The following is an 18,102-nucleotide window of genomic DNA, read 5'->3' on the forward strand; positions in this document are numbered from 1 at the left end:
ATTTTCTTTGTTCATCAGTCACGTCTCCAGGCCCCTCTGATATTACTCTTGCTTTCTTTTTTTAATTTTTATTCAAACAAAAAATAGAAGGTTTACTGTTATGCAGACTACTGCAATATTGTAATAATTGTATAAATAATGTCAACCCATTCATGACTGCATATTAGAATGGCTACTTGGACATTTATTGGACAATGACATTATTTGTTTACTTTTGAACACTGGCAAAAATCAAACATTTCCCCTACTTTGAGCTCCATTTCAAGATTCTTTTCATAGTAAAACCAATCAAAATCACCTCTATTTCTATAATATGTTTTCCATTCTATCAAATGAGACAAAGAAAAAGAGAATACAACCATAAATACTATACGAAAATAGACCACAAATTCGGCCTTTTAATTAAAAAATGGTCGGATTTTTTTTTCTCATTATGCACTGTGTGCTGCTGGATTTTTTTTATATGGTGCACACTGACCACACAGACCCATTCTCTCACATGTGGGCCTACCAGCTTTCTCCTGCTTGATTTGAAGCCGCTAGAATTTATGAGTATATATATTTATTTATTTACTTATTTATTTATTTATTTATTAATTTGAACATGATACATTGAAGTACAAAAAAATACAGTGGTTAACACCGTGGCTCGTAAGACGTATATATGTATTCATTTCAGAACTATGATGACCTCCTAGCATTACTAAATTCCTTGCATGCCAATATGTCCATCATTACACTAACTGAAACCTGGCTAAAGCCTGATACTACAGATGTCTATGCCATTCCTGGTTACACAGCCATACACAACTGTAGGCCAGACCAACAAGGGGGTGGCACAGCTATATACTACTCAGATCAACTAGAATGTATCACTAATACTTGCACAAGGGATGAACATGGGGAATATATAATAGCTAAATTCAAATCCAAATACCTACAAAAACCTCTCACAGTGATAAACATCTACAGAGTTCCACAATCAAACATTAGCCAATTTAGTCAAAACCTAGGAAGTATGATAACTGATGCATGCATGAACAAAGATCACTTACTACTCTCAGGTGACTTCAATATAAATCTCCTGCAAGACCAGGACCCACACGTTACTGAATTCACAAACACAATGAGTAACTGCATGTTGCTACCAACAGTAACAAAACCTACAAGAGTTACAGAGACTAGTGTTTCCCTACTTGACCACATCTGGACCAACACCATATCCCCTTTAAAATCAGGCATAATTACAGATAATACCACAGACCACTACCCTACTTTCCTCATAACAACTCTTGGTAAAATACCCCAAGACACTACTAAAGTCACCTTCAGACTTCACAATGAGGCAGCCATTAATAACTTCACAACAGCAGTAACAAACATTGACTGGCACACTGAGCTAGAAATCTATACAGATATTGACGAATGTTTTAATAATTTTCTAAAAAAGACCCAATACCTTTATAACAAGCACTGCCCTAAAAAAACTAAACAGATGACAGCTAAGAGACTGAACAGTCCCTGGCTAACACCCAGCATTCTCAAATCCATAAATACAAAACACCGATATGAAAAACAGTACAGAATGGGTCACATAACCAGAGACCAAACAAAACGTTACTCGTCAATCCTAACCAGCCTGATAAGAAGGGCAAAAAAATTGTATTATGAGAACAGATTATCCAACTTACGAGGTGATATAAAAAAGACCTGGAAGACCCTATCAGAAATTCTGGGAACAAAAAAGATATCACGACATAGCGAAATAAAATTAGCAAAATCAGATGAACCCCAACTCCCACCAACAGACACAGCAAACAGACTCAATGATTTCTTCTCCACTATAGGTCAAAACCTTGCCAATAAAATCCCAAGCTCAGATACCCCACCAAATGACTACCTCACTGGCAACTACCCGAACACACTGTTCCTAGCTCCGACTAACCCATACGAAGTCTCCCTTATTAACAACGCACTGAAAAACAAGGCAGGAGATTTAAATACCTTACCACCCTTTATATACAAAAAAGCGTCACAAGTACTATCACCAATCATTGCAACACTCTTTAACAAATCCATTGAATCCTCCACCTTCCCTACAGTTCTCAAAATAGCAAGGGTCACCCCAATCCATAAAGGAGGAGACCAAACAGAGTTGAATAACTATAGGCCAATACCCAATTTACACCCTCTCTCAAAAATCTTCGAAAAATTAATTCATAAACGAATCTACTCCTACCTCATCTCCCAAAACATTCTCAACCCCTGCCAATTTGGATTCAGGCCTAATAAAAATACTAATGATGCTATTATACACATGCTAGAACATATATACACTGCAATAGAGAAAAAAGAAGTCCCACTGGGGATCTTCATTGACTTACGTAAAGCTTTTGATACAGTTGACCATGACTTGCTCCACGTAAAATTGTCACACTATGGTATTAGAGGGCACTCCCTCAACTACCTCAAGTCATACCTCAGCAACAGAAGCCAATATGTGTACGCAAATGGGGCAAGCTCTTCCGCTCAACCAATTACAGTTGGTGTCCCACAGGGAAGTGTCCTTGGCCCTCTTCTCTTTCTCCTATACATAAATGACCTACCAAATGCTTCGCAATTACTCAAACCCACACTTTTTGCAGATGACACTACATACGTCTTCTCTCACCCGAGCCCAGTCACGCTAGCCAATACTGTACTGTAAACACCGAATTACAGAAAATATCTACCTGGATGAGGACTAACAAACTTACACTAAACACTGACAAAACCTACTTCATTCAGTTTGGTAACAGAGCTACAGATGTACCTCGTTAACATAACGATAAACAGGTCACCTATCACAAAGCTAACAGAGGGAAAATTCCTAGGAATCCACCTTGATAATAGACTCAAATTTCATACACATATACAACAAATTTCTTATTTATTTATTTATTTATTTATTTAAAATTTGAGCACACATACAGAGGTACAAAAAATACAGATAAGAGCAGCATGCCAAAGCCACTTATACTATGCATAGCATTACGGGCTGGCTTAAAATTAACTTAAGATTAACTAAGCAATGATGAAATCAGTGATAAAACTTTAATGTAAACAGATTACTATAAAGCACAAGTGAGTATTACAAAGACAGGTCATATGGTTGTATGCATTGTTGTACATTCAGTAGAATGGAGTATTCTGTTAGGTAGTGTATTTAAAAAATAATAAAGTTAGATTGGGTTTTAGGTTTAACATTTATGTGATATAATTGTGAGAAACATTTAAGATATACAATTTATAAGGTTCAGTTATTCAGTATTTATTTGGTTTTGGGTGAGTAAGTGATCTTTGAGAAGAGACTTGAATTTATAAACAGGTAGTGTTTCTTTTATATTTACAGGTAATGAATTCCAGATTTTAGGGCCTTTTATGTGCATTGAGTTTTTGCATAGTGTGAGATGGACACGAGGAACATCAAAGAGTGATCTGTGCCTTGTGTTATGGTCATGTGTTCTGTTGAGGTTGGCAAGGAGATGTTTGAGGGGAGGGTTAATATCAGAGTTAAGTGTTCTATGTATGTAATAGGTGCAGTAATAAGTATGGATGTTTTGTATGGTGAGTAGGTTTAGTGTATTGAATATTGGTGGAGTGTGCTGCCTATAGTGAGAATTTGTTATCATTCTAACTGCAGCCTTTTGTTGGGTAATTAGTGGTCTGAGATGGTTACTTGTTGTTGAGCCCCATGCACAAATTCCATAGATGAGATAGGGGTAAATAAGAGAGTGATATAGGGCCAGGAGGGCTGACTGTGGAACATAGTACCGTATCTTCGATAGTATGCCTACAGTCTTGGAAATTTTCTTAGAAATTTGTTGTATATGTGTATGAAATTTGAGTCTATTATCAAGGTGGATTCCTAAGAATTTTCCCTCTGTTAGCTTTGTGATAGGTGATCCGTTTATCATTATGTTAAGAGGGACATCTGTAGCTCTGTTACCAAACTGAATGAAGTAGGTTTTGTCAATGTTTAGTGTAAGTTTGTTAGTCCTCATCCAGGTAGATATTTTCTGTAATTCGGTATTTACAGTATTGGCTAGCGTGACTGGGCTCGGGTGGGAGAAGACGTATGTAGTGTCATCTGCAAATAGTGTGGGTTTGAGTAATTGCGAAGCATTTGGTAGGTCATTTATGTATAGGAGAAAGAGAAGAGGGCCAAGGACACTTCCCTGTGGGACACCAACTGTAATTGGTTGTGCAGAAGAGTTTGCCCCATTTGCATACACATATTGGCTTCTGTTGCTGAGGTATGACTTGAGGTAGTTGAGGGAGTGCCCTCTTATGCCATAGTGTGACAATTTTACGTGGAGCAAGTCATGGTTAACTGTATCAAAAGCTTTACGTAAGTCAATGAAGATCCCCAGTGGGACTTCTTTTTTCTCTATTGCAGTGTATATATGTTCTAGCATGTGTATAATAGCATCATTAGTATTTTTATTTGGCCTGAATCCAAATTGGCAGGGGTTGAGTATGTTTTGGGAGATAAGGTAGGAGTAGATTCGTTTATGAATTAATTTTTCGAAGATTTTTGAGAGAGGGTGTAAGTTGGATATTGGCCTATAGTTATTCAACTCTGTTTGGTCTCCTCCTTTGTGGATCGGGGTGACCCTTGCTATTTTGAGTACTGTAGGGAAGGTGGAGGATTCAATGGATTTGTTAAAGAGTGTTGCAATGATTGGTGACAGCACTTGTGACACTTTTTTGTATATAAAGGGTGGTAAGGTATTTATATCTCCTGCCTTGTTTTTTAGTGTGTTGATAATAAGGGAGACTTCGTATGGGTTAGTCGGAGCTAGGAACAGTGTGTTCGGGTAGTTGCCGGTGAGGTAGTCATTTGGTGGGGTATCTGAGCTTGGGATTTTATTGGCAAGGTTTTGTCCTATAGTGGAGAAGAAGCCATTGAGTCTATTTGCTGTTTCTGTTGGTGGGAGTTGGGGTTCATTTGATTTTGCTAATTTTATTTCGCTATTTCGTGATAACTTTTTTGTTCCTAGAATTTCTGATAGGGTTTTCCAGGTCTTTTTTATATCACCTCGTAAGTTGGATAATCTGTTCTCATAATACAATTTTTTTGCCCTTCTTATCAGGCTGGTTAGGATTGACGAGTAACGTTTTGTTTGGTCTCTGGTTATGTGACCCATTCTGTACTGTTTTTCATATTGGTGTTTTGTATTTATGGATTTGAGAATGCTGGGTGTTAACCAGGGACTGTTCAGTCTCTTAGCTGTCATCTGTTTAGTTTTTTTAGGGCAGTGCTTGTTATAGAGGTATTGGGTCTTTTTTAGAAAATTATTAATACATTCGTCAATATCTGTATAGATTTCTAGCTCAGTGTGCCAGTCAATGTTTGCTACTGCTGTTGTGAAGTTATTAATGGCTGCCTCATTGTGAAGTCTGAAGGTGACTTTAGTAGTGTCTTGGGGTAATTTACCAAGAGTTGTTATGAGAAAAGTAGGGTAGTGGTCTGTGGTATTATTTGTAATTATGCCTGATTTTAAAGGGGATATGGTGTTGGTCCAGATGTGGTCAAGTAGGGAAACACTAGTCTCTGTAACTCTTGTAGGTTTTGTTACTGTTGGTAGCAACATACAGTTACTCATTGTGTTTGTGAATTCAGTAACGTGTGGGTCCTGGTCTTGCAGGAGATTTATATTGAAGTCACCTGAGAGTAGTAAGTGATCTTTGTTCAAGCGTGCATCAGTTATCATACTTCCTAGGTTTTGACTAAATTGGCTAATGTTTGACTGTGGAACTCTGTAGATGTTTATCAATGTGAGAGGTTTTTGTAGGTATTTGGATTTGAATTTGGCTATTATATATTCCCCATGTTCATCCCTTGTGCAAGTATTAGTGATACATTCTAGTTGGTCTGAGTAGTAGGCATACTATCGAAGATACGGTACTATGTTCCACAGTCAGCCCTCCTGGCCCTTTATCACTCTCTTATTTACCCCTATCTCACCTATGGAATTTGTGCATGGGGCTCAACAATAATTAACCATCTCAGACCACTAATTACCCAACAAAAGGCTGCAGTTAGAATGATAACAAATTCTCACTACAGGCAACACACTCCACCAATATTCAAAACACTCAACCTACTCACCATACAAAACATCCATACTTATTATTGCACCTATTATGTACATAGAACACTTAACTCTGATATTAACCCTCCCCTCAAACATCTCCTTGCCAACCTCAACAGAACACATGACCATAACACAAGGCACAGATCACTCTTTGATGTTCCTCGTGTCCATCTCACGCTATGCAAAAACTCAATGCACATAAAAGGCCCTAAAATCTGGAATTCATTACCTGTAAATATAAAAGAAACACTACCTGTTTACAAATTCAAGTCTCTTCTCAAAGTTCACTTACTCACTCAAAACCAAATAAATACTGAATAACTGAACCTTATAAATTGTATATCCAAAATGTTACTCACAATTATATCACATAAATGTTAAACCTAGGACCCAATCTAACTTTGTTATTTTTTTAAATACACTACCTAACAGAATACTCCATTCTACTGAATGAACAGCAATGCAAGCAACCATATGACCTGTCTTTGTAATACTCATTTGTGCTTTAAAGTTATCTGTTTACAATAATGTCTTATCACTGATTTCATCATTGCTTAGTTAATCTTAAGTTAATTTTAAACCAGCCCGTAATGCTATGCATATAAGTGGCTTTGGCATGCTGCTCTTACCTGTATTTTTTTGTACCTCTGTATGTATGCTAAAATTTCTAAATAAATAAATAAATAAATTGTATCTCATAAATGTCTAACCTGTGACTCAATCAAACTTTGTTATTTTTTTCATTACATTACCTAACAGAATACTCCATTCTATTGAATGCACAGCAACACAGTAAATGACCATATGACCTGTCTTTGTAATACTCATTTGTGCTAAATTGTTATCTGTTTACAATAATGTTTTTACCACTGAATATATCATTGCTTAGTTAATCTTAAGTTAATTTTAAGCCTGCCCATAATGCTTTGCATACAAGGGGCTTTGGCATGTTGCACTTTAATAACTGTATTCCTTTGTACTTCCCTGTATCATGTTCAAATTAATAAATAAATAAATAAATAAATAAATCCATCTGCTGACACATCCACTCCCAAATATCTGAATACATTCACCTCCTAGAAACCCATCAATTACACAATCCAGGGCAACATGGGTTTAGAGCAGGTCGCTCCTGTCTGTCTCAACCATTGGATCACTACGACAAGGTCCTAGATGCACTAGAAGACAAAACGAATGCAGATGTAATATATACAGACTTTGCAAAAGCCTTCGACAAGTGTGACCATGGCATAATAGCACACAAAATGTGTGCTAAAGGAATAACAGGAAAAGTTGGTAGATGGATCTATAATTTCCTCACAAACAGAACACAAAGAGTAGTAGTCAACAGAGTAAAGTCCGAGGCGGCTACAGTGAAAAGCTCTGTTCCACAAGGCACAGTACTCGCTCCCATCTTGTTTCTCATCCTCATATCTGACATAGACAAGGATGTCAGCCACAGCACCGTGTCTTCCTTTGCAGATGACACCCGAATCTGCATGACAGTGTCTTCCATTGCAGACACTGCAAGGCTCCAGGTGGACATCAACCAAATCTTTCAATGGGCTGCAGAAAACAATATGAAGTTCAACGATGAGAAATTTCAATTACTCTGATATGATAAACACGAGGAAATCAAAACTTCATCAGAGCACAAAACAAATTTCAGCCACAAAATAGAGCGAAAAACCAATGTCAAAGACCTGGGAGTGATCATGTCGGAGGATCTCACCTTCAAGGACCATAATATTATATCAATCGCAGCTGCTTGAAAAATGACAGGATGGATAATGAGAATCTTCAAAACTAGGGATGCCAAGCCCATGATGACACTCTTCAGGTTGCTTGTTCTATCGAGGCTGAAATACTGCTACACACTAACAGCACCTTTCAAGGCAGGTGAAATTGCTGACCTAGAAAATGTACAGAGAACCTTCACAGCACGCATAATGGAGATAAAACACCTAAATTACTGGGAGCGCTTCAAGTTCCTGAACCTGTATTCCCTGGAACGCAGGCGGGAGAGATACATGATTATATACACCTGGAAAATCCTAGAGGGACTAGTACCGAACTTGCACACGAAAATCACTCGCAACGAAAGCAAAAGATTTGGCAGACGATGCAACATCCCCCCAATGAAAAGCAGGGGTGTCACTAGCACGTTAAGAGACAATACAATAAGTGTCAGGGGCCCGAGACTGTTCAACTGCCTCCCAACATACATAAGGGGAATTACCAATAGACCCCTGGCAGTCTTCAAACTGGCACTGGACAAGCACCTAAAGTCGGTACCTGACCAGCCGGGCTGTGGCTCATACGTTGGATTGCAGGCAGCTAGCAGTAACAGCCTGGTTGATCAGGCTCTGATCCACCAGGAGGCCTGGTCACAGACCGGGCCGCGGGGGCATTGACCCCCAGAACACTCTCCAGGTAAACTCCTCCATACTCTCTCCTTCCAATCTGATATCCAATCTTTCATCACCTAATCTTTTTGTTATCCTCATAACCTTACTCTTTCCTATATTCACTTTTAATTTTCTTATTTTACACACCCTACCAAATTCATCCACCAATCTCTGCAACTTCTCTTCAGAATCTCCCAAGAGCACATTATCATCAGCAAAAAGCAACTGTGACAACTCCCACTTTGTGTTTGATTCTTTATCTTTACCTTTGTGTTTGATTCTTTATCCTCACATTCACTTCTCTTACAACCCCATCTATAAATATATTGAACAACCACGGTGACATCACACATCCTTGTCTAAGGGCAACTTTTACTGGGAAATATTCTCCCTCTTTCCTACGTACTCTAACCTGAGCCTCACTATCCTCGTAAAAACTCTTCATTGCTTTCAGTAACCTATCTCCTATACCATACACCTGCAACATCTGCCACATTGTCTTTTTATTTTATCTTTGTTCGTTATATGATCACATACCAATGCTTTGTTCAGTTTCTTGTCGTGTGCTATTTCAGCATACAATTCATGATCTTCATGTTTTATAACTCTCTAGTTTTCCATCTAACGTTGATCATTTACATTTATTAGAATCCTCAGTGTCGTTGCATCTTCTCTTTCCGCTCAGATTTGTGAATAAAAGGGGTTACCAGTACTTTATATAATAAAGAAAAACTGTGTGTACTTATGTACTGTATAAGACTACACAACTTAGTTTTGGAGTCAGGAGTAGTATTGATGTTTGCATCACGCTAGTCCAGTACATAGCAGCAGTCTAATATTGGTGCATAATGCAGTTAAGTAAAATTTATACATGTATACTATTAAATTTACAATATTTATAAACATATTATATCAAAACCTGTACTGTTTAAAACCATACTATGCAAGGTATTACTGTAATTACAATGAATATCTTACTGTATCTGTACACATCTGAATAAAAGTTGACAAAGGGTCATTGTAACATGAATGGATAATAAAACAAAAGTGTTACACATAGGTGAATTATGTTTTAACTAGCATTCATTTATCCTAGCATGTCTGGAGACTCCTTTTATAAACAAAAGTAGGTTATCATTATTTTGGTCAATATACATGCCAAGTGCTTTAAAGGACAGTTTCTGATGCAGAAGAATGTGTAACAGGTAAAACAGTTATAAAAACTTATGTCAAACAACCTAAAATATAGTGAAAGGAATTAAAAATCAAGGGAAATATATAAAGTTCAGTTCAGTAGTAGTTTTATTACACAAAATTAAGCTGGAAATTATCCAAATACACAAGAGAGTAAAAACTTACCTCATTACTGAGAGATCTGTCTCTCCCAACCAGTGGTATTTCTCCATTCTGTGACTCTGAAGAGAGCTTAGCCATATTCTGAGCCATTATCTCTTTGTCACGTTGTCGTACAATAGCTTCCACAGCCAACCACTCTGACATTGTGGTTTCATATGTCTGCCGAATCTGTTATATGTACATTGAACATTATTAAAGAATCCAATATTGTATTGTTTTTAGTACAGTGGACCCTCAGCTAATGATATTAATCCGTTTCTGAGAGCTCATTGTTAGACGAAATTATCGTTAGCCAAATTCATTTTCCCCGTAAGAAATAATGGAAATCTAATTAATCCATTCCAGACAGCCAAAAGTACATGTATTAAAAAAATAATTTTTTTTACATGAAATATACATTTCCCTACAAAGAAAACAATGAGACATGCACAATAACTACATAAATAAATGTTAAAATGACACTTACCTTTATTGAAGAGTACTGATGAGTGATGAGACACTGTTTTTCTTGAACACTCTGGGATTTTCAGTGATACATGAGTAAAGGCTTCACTTTACAATCCCCACTAGCATTACAACAAAACAAGAAAGTTAGCCTGTCTTTCATAGGCTTGTGTCCTGGGAGTGCCTTTTCCTCCTGAGTAATGTAGGTCTTGTTTGGTATTTTCTTCCAGAACAGGTCTGTTTCGTCACAATTGAACACTTGTTGGGGTTGGAATTTTTCAGCTTTGCCATGCCTTATCACACTGTGTATGCCACTACAATTCTTAAATCTCTCAAATCAACCTTTGCTGGCCTTAAATTCACCAATATGAGCACTAGTTCCATGCATTTTTTCCTGTTCACCTGGGTGTTAGTCAACTGGTGTGGGTCGCATCCTGGGGGACAAGATTAACCCTTTCAGGGTCCAAGGCCAAAATCTGAAGTCACGCACCAGTGTCCAAGCATTTTCAAAAAAAAAATTTGTTATTTTTTCTTATGAAATCGTAGAGAATCTTTTTGTGAAGGTAATAAAACAAAAAGTACGAAATTTGGTGGAAAATTTACGAAATTATGCTCTCGCGAATTTTGATGTGTCAGCGATATTTACGAATCGGCAATTTTGCCGACTTTGACTCCCATTTTAGGCCAATTACATTATTCCAATCAACCAAATTCTTAGCTATTTCACTAGTATTACTTCTATTCTATCGATTGAGCACAAGAAATCGCCAAGTCAACTGTTTCAACTACAAAATAAAGTGATTGGAAATTGTTAATTTGGCCAATTTAACACAAAGTTCAAAATATTCCAATTTCAAAATAGGCTCCAGAATAAACAATGTAGGTATTCCTGGAACTAAACTAACATTTCCTCTGTTCATTAGTTACATTTTGAGGCTTTACAAATAAATTCCATTTTGATTTTTTATTCACATAATGAATTTTTATTCACACCAAAAAATAGAAGATTTACTGTTATGCAATACTGTAATAATTGTATAAATATCATCACCATATTTGTGAATGTATATTAGACCCACCAGCTGACGTGTATTAGATGTGTGAGGTCGTTTGTTTACTCTTGAATATCGGCAAAAATTTAACATTTCCGCTACTTTGAGCTCAGTTTCAAGCCGTTTCCAGTGCTAAAACCAATCAAAATCATCTCTATTTCTGTAATATGTCTTCCATTCTATCAAATGAGATCAAGAAATCGCAAATACAACTATAAAAAACATACGAAAAAACACTGCAAAGTCGCTGTTTTAATCGAAAAATCATGATTTCAGTTTTTTTCTCTCATTATACACAGTGTGCTGCAGGATCTGTTTTAAGTGGTGCACACATACCACATAGATGTATTCTCTCATATCTAGGCCCAAATGTACCACTCACAGTTTATCAGAGTGAGCTGAGCTCATGGCATAGATCTACGGTTTGGACACTCACCGTAAAGCCGTAGATCTACGGGACGGACCCTGAAAGGGTTAAGGACCCCAATGGAAATAAGTTAGACAGTCCTCGATGACTTGCTGTTTTTTTGGGTTATCCTGGGTGGCTAATCCTCTGGGGTTAATTGTTTCTTGGTAACTGTTTCTCGTTAAGCCACACCAACAATAGTCTCTCCACATCTTCGAGTAGTACAGCTGACAGTGGTGCAGCAACAGCCTACGGTGGTGTAGCAGCAGCTGACTGTGGTACGATAGTATTTCGATAGTATTTCTCACCCTTTTTACCACAGGGTTGGCACTAGAAGCTTTCTTTGGGCCCCCAAGGTAGCTTATTTAGCAGTTACAAGCACTGTAAACAATGGAATAATACAAAAAGTATCGAATGTATGCATGAAACCGGCCACCCTGGCTTGCAAACAATGACGGCAGGGCAGCTGAGGCGCTCAGACTGGACGGACAGGTTCGGGACGAATCACGTTGGGCAAGTTTTTTATCATTAGCCAGGTCAAAATTTTTACGCTCAAATGCTTCATTGGGCGGATTTAACATTATGCGATGCGTTCGTTAGCTAAGGGTCTACTGTATATGTTTATCTGTGTGAATATGTTCTACTGAGAAATCAAATGTATAATATTATTATTATTATTATTATTAATATTATTATTACAGTATTATTATTATTTAACACACCAACCGTCTCCCACCAAGGTACGATGGCCTGAAAAAGAAGAAACAATTTCACCATCACTCACTATCACTGCCTTGCCAGAGGGGTGTTGACATTACAGCTCAGATGCCCCTCCAGTCTGTTACATTCCCACCCTTCCTTCAGAGTGCAAGCACTGTACTTCCCATCATAAATCTTAACCCATTCACTGCCTGGACCCAAAAAATTAAAAATGCTCACAGTATTGGCATTTAAAAAAAACGAAAATCTTCTGGAATGGTAGAGAATCTTCTTCTAAAGGTAATATTACTAAAAATATTAAAAATTGATGACAAATTTATGGAATTAAGCAGGCACAAACTTAGAAGTCTGGGTGCAAGTTATGAAATGGCAATTTTACCAGCATTAAGAACATAAGAACATAAGAACGATGGAACACTGCAGAAGGCCTACTGGCCCATGCGAGGCAGGTCCAAGTCTCCTACCGGCTTAAGCCAATGCACCCAACCTAGTCAGGTCAGGTCACATTGACTTAAGGGAGGAACACGGCAACCGACCTGGTAGCACAAGCTATCAGGTCTAACTCACACCCACCCACATCTACTCATGTATTTATCCAACCTATTTTTAAAGCTACACAACGTTCTGGCCTCTATAACGGTACTTGGGAGTTTGTTCCACTCATCCACAACTCTATTACCAAACCAGTACTTTCCTATATCCTTCCTGAATCTGAATTTTTCCAACTTAAAACCATTGCTGCGAGTCCTGTCTAGGCTAGATATTTTCAGCACACTATTTACATCCCCTTTATTTATTCCTGTCTTCCATTGAGTCCTATTTAAAGCCAATTCCATTATCAATTTAACCAAATTCTTAGCTATTTCACTAGTATTCCTTCTACAGTATTCTATTGATTAAGCACAAGAAACCCCCATTCAACTATTAGACCTACCCTATAAAGTGTACAGAAGTCTGTAATTTAGCCAATTTAATACCAAATTAAAAAAATTCCAATTTGTAAAGAGCCTAAAATAAACACTGTAGACATTCCAGGCATTAAAGTAACATTTACTCTTCTCAATAATCACATCCTCAGGCCTTTCCTATAATATATTTGCTCTCCATTTTGAATTCATCTCACAAAAACCCAAGATTTCCCCATTTCTCAGATAATAAAATATAACCAGTAATGCAAAACAACCACAGGGGGAGTAGAATGATAGCTCTATGCCTTTTGTGTTGCAATCAATACATCATCAGGAGCTTGCAAAATTGCAGAAAAGAGGAGGGTTTCCAAGCGAATACGTTCCCAGATACCAGAAGTGCCCACAAGAACAACAGCCAAAAGGATGAATATTATAGCACAAGAAAAATCCCACAAGCATTGATATTGTAACCTAAACGAAATTAATGTAGCAATAATAATAAATTCAGTCATATTCTAATATGACAACATTAACTTTAAAAACGTATATAAATATTGTCTGCTACATAGGAGTCACTGGCAATTATATACCCTCCACAGGACAACATGTCCTTTAAATGACGAGAGAAAACCCTATCGTATAGAGGGGAGACTTTTATGTAAATGAAACAGGGGTCATTAACATAAACTCATTGAACGGGAGGGGAGGCATCTGCAATGACAAGATGGCCACCGATATTCATCCCACATAATCCTGAGGCAAACAATGATTCAACCTACAAAATCTGCAGGAAAAAATGCCCTAATTCCTCAGTGTGACACATTTAAGATAGTCTGATGCATATGTATAAGAGCCCAATTTTAAACTGTGAACTATTGCCTCAACTAAAAATGCATCTAATATAAACAGCCCATCACTGATATTGTATAATGACTGCCTATCATGCTTAATAATTGCTGATTCTACAATATTCCTTTCAAGCCAGGAGGAACAAGGAAAGATGACTCTTGCTTCCAGCCAATTTGCAGGGTTTTTACAGGCTCTAATATGGTTGAAAATTGCGTTCAACTCCTGTGCTATTCGTATCGAATAATGGTGCTGGGACATTCTCACCTCCGATGACTTTCCAGTTTGTCCCAAATAGCAGAGGCTGCAACCGTTGCAACCAACTCTGTAGACACCACCAACATACTGTTGAGGTGCATTCTTTATCAGGATGCTTCTAACAGTCTGTAAATTTTTAAAAACTATTTGTATATTAAATCTTCTAAGGGCATTCGGTAGTATAGATAAATTCTTTGTTATATGGGAGGACCAACACATTCTTGGTCTGAGGTGTTATCCTAGGTTCTGTCCTATAATAAGTTTTTTTAGCTGCCAGCAAGGCAGATTCCATAAACATCTTAGGATATCGCAGTTTTGTGCCAATGTCAAATATTTTCCTAATTTCTTCATCTAGGAACTCCAGACTGCATATTCTATAGGCTTTCAAAAACATAGTAAGAAATACACTCCTTTTGACTCTAGTCTCATGGTTAGAGTAGTAGTAAATGTATGAGCACACATTGGTAGCCTTCCTATATAATGTAAACTTAAACTTTCTATCAACCCGGTGCATCAACACATCTAAGAATGGAAGTTTACAGTCCACCTCTTTCTCCACGAAGAATTTAAAAGACGGGACTAAAGCATTAAGTTTTGGTAAAAACGTTTCCAGGGCCATATCATGTGGCCAAAGACACAAGATGTTGTCCATATATCTGAACCATTTAGCTCTACATGGCAGGATATCTTTCAACAGTCTAGCCTCGAAAAATTCCACATAAAGATTGCTCAATAAAGGGGATAACAGATTACCCATCGCCATTCCTTGTTTTTGAGCATAGTATTTCCCTTCAAACTCAAACTTGCAATCAACTACACAAAGCTTATTCAATTCAATAATGGTATCAAAAGGCAAAGAGAACTCACCTAATTCTTCTTCCAAATATCCTAGCAAGTCGGGAACAGGGACTCTCATGAACAATGCAGGTAATGACACCAAAAGTACGAAGTTTGGTCGAAAACTCACGGAATTACGCTCCCGCGAAATTAGCGGACTCAGCGACATATACGCATCGGCGATTTCACCGACTTTGAACCCTGTTTTTGGCCAATTCCATTGTTCCAGTTGACCAAACTCATAGCTATTTCTTTAGAACTCCGTGTTTTCTATCTGTTGAGTACAAGAAACTGCCCATTTACCGATCTGAACTACCCAATAAAGTGGTCAGAAATTGGCAATTTGGTCAATTTCATGCAAATTAAAAAAGATGCCAATTTCAAAATAGGGTCCAGAATAAACAATGTAGACATTCTTGGCACTAAAATAACATATCCTCTGTTCATTAGTTACGTCTCTAGGCCCCTCTTATATTACTATTGCTTTCTATTTTGATTTTTTATTCATACAAAAAAATACAAAATTTACTGTTATGCAGACTACTGCATTATTGTAAAAATGGTATAAATAATATCAGTGCACTAGTCAAAGAATATTAGACTCCTCAGTTGAAGTACAGTGGACCCCCGGTTTACGATATTATTTCATTCCAGAAGTATGTTCAGGTGCCAGTAATGACCGAATTTGTTCCCATAAGGAATATTGTGAATTAGATTAGTCCATTTCAGACCCCCAAACATACACATACAAATGCACTTACATAAATACACTTACATAATTGGTTGCATTGGGAGCTGATCGTAAACCGGGGGTCCACTGTACATTGGACGTGTGGTGTGATTTGCTTACTCCTGAACATTGGTAAAAATCAAACATTTCTGCTACTTTGAGCTCAATTTCAAGGTCATTTTCATCATGAAAGTAATCAAAATCATCTCTATTTCTGTAATATGTTTTCCATTTTATCACCTGAGACCATGAAAATGAGAATACAACGAACGGGAAGTACAGAGCTCTATGGACAGATTTGTTGTGCAACAGAGGTCCAGTGACTCTCAAGCTGGTCCTAGTGGCATTAAAAGAAGAAGGGAAGTAACCCCAGAAAAGGACTTGCTACCTCAAGTCCTAATGGAAGGGGATTCCCCTTCTAAACAATAACTTCCACACTCTCCCCTCCTCCCGTCCCATCAATCATCACCAGATCTTTAATAAAGGTAAGTGTCATGTATTCTATTCTTAGTAGAGTAGTAACTGTGCATGTCTTCTTCAGTTTGTGTGTATTAAAATTAATATTTCATGTGGTAAAAAAATTTTTTTTTTCATACTTTGGGGTGTCAGGAACCGAGTAATTTGATTTCCATTATTTCTTAAGGGGAAAATTAATTCGGCTAATGATAATTTCGGCTTACAATGAGCTCTCAGGAACGGATTAATATCGTAAGGCGGGGGTCCACTGTAATAATAATAATAATAATAATACAGTGGACCCTCGACTTATGATATTAAACCATTCCAGAGAGCTCATTGTTAGATGAAATTATCGTTAGTTGAATTAATTTTCCCCATAAGAAATAATGGAAATCCAATTAATCTGTTCCAGACACCCAAAAGTGTGAAAAAAAAAAAATTTTTACCACATGAAATATACATTTTCCTACACAGAAAAAGAAAGATATATGCACAATATACTGTACTAAATGAAGAATAAATGACACTTACCTTTATTGAAGATGTAGTGATGAGTGATGAGACACTGTTTTTCTTGAACACTCTGGGATTTTCAGAGTGATACATGAGTAAAGGCTTCACTTTGCAATTCCCACTAGCATTACAACAAAACAAGAGAGTTAGCCTGTTTTTCATAGGTTTGTGTCCTGGGAGTGCATTTTCCTCCTAAGTAATGTAGGTCCTGTTTACAATTTCTTTCAAAACAGACCTGTTTCGTCACAATTAAACACTTGTTGGGGCTGGAATTTTTCAGCTTCACCATGCCTTATCACACTGTGTATGCCACTATGATTCTTAAATCTCTCAAACCAATCTTTGCTGCCCTTAAATTCACCAATATGAGCACTAGTTCCAGGCATTTTTTCCTGTTGACCTGGGTGTTAGTTGACTAGTGTGGGTCGCATCCTGGGGGACAAGGTTAAGGACCCCAATGGAAATAAGTTAGACAGTCCTCGATGACACACTGACTTTCTTGGGTTATCCTGGGTGGCTAACCCTCTGAGGTTAATTGTTTCTCGGTAATTGTTTCTTGTTAAGCCACACCAACAACAGTCTCTCCACATCGAGTAGTACAGCTGACGGTGGTGCAGCAGCAGTTGACGGTGGTGCAGCAACAGCTGATGGTGGTGCAGCAGCAGCTGACCATGGTACAGCAGCAGCAGCAGCTGACGGTGGTGCAACAACAGCTGACGGTGGTACAGCAGCAGCTGACAGTGGTACAGAAGCAGCAGCTGACCATGGTATGGCAGCAGCAGCAGCAGCTGACCATGGTACAGCAGCAGCAGCAGCTGTGGTGCAGCAGCAGCTGATGGTGGTGCAGCAACAGCTGACCGTGGTACAATAGTATTTCAATAGTATTTCTCACAATAGTATTTACCACACGGTTGGCACTAGAAGCTTTCTTTGGGGCCATGGTGTCTTATTTAGCAGTTACAAGCACTAAAAACAATGAATACAAAATTTATCAAATGTGTGCAAACAACCATCTGCCCTGGCTT

General features: G+C 37.8%; 1 protein-coding gene across 6 annotated transcripts in view; it reads right to left on the reverse strand.

Moving 5' to 3' along the window:
• Nucleotides 1-18,102, reverse strand: part of LOC128691561 (small G protein signaling modulator 2) — a 652,393-nt gene that overhangs the window by 66,605 nt on the left and 567,686 nt on the right. For all 6 annotated transcript variants that reach the window (XM_070088836.1, XM_070088840.1, XM_070088838.1 and 3 more), the window contains one exon: nt 9,908-10,072. In XM_070088836.1, the coding sequence (XP_069944937.1) occupies nt 9,908-10,072 (165 nt within the window). The remainder of the gene's footprint in view (nt 1-9,907; nt 10,073-18,102) is intronic.

The sequence above is a fragment of the Cherax quadricarinatus genome, chromosome 26 (genome assembly GCF_038502225.1).
Source record: "Cherax quadricarinatus isolate ZL_2023a chromosome 26, ASM3850222v1, whole genome shotgun sequence".
In the NCBI taxonomy this organism is placed as follows: Eukaryota; Metazoa; Arthropoda; class Malacostraca; order Decapoda; family Parastacidae; genus Cherax; species Cherax quadricarinatus.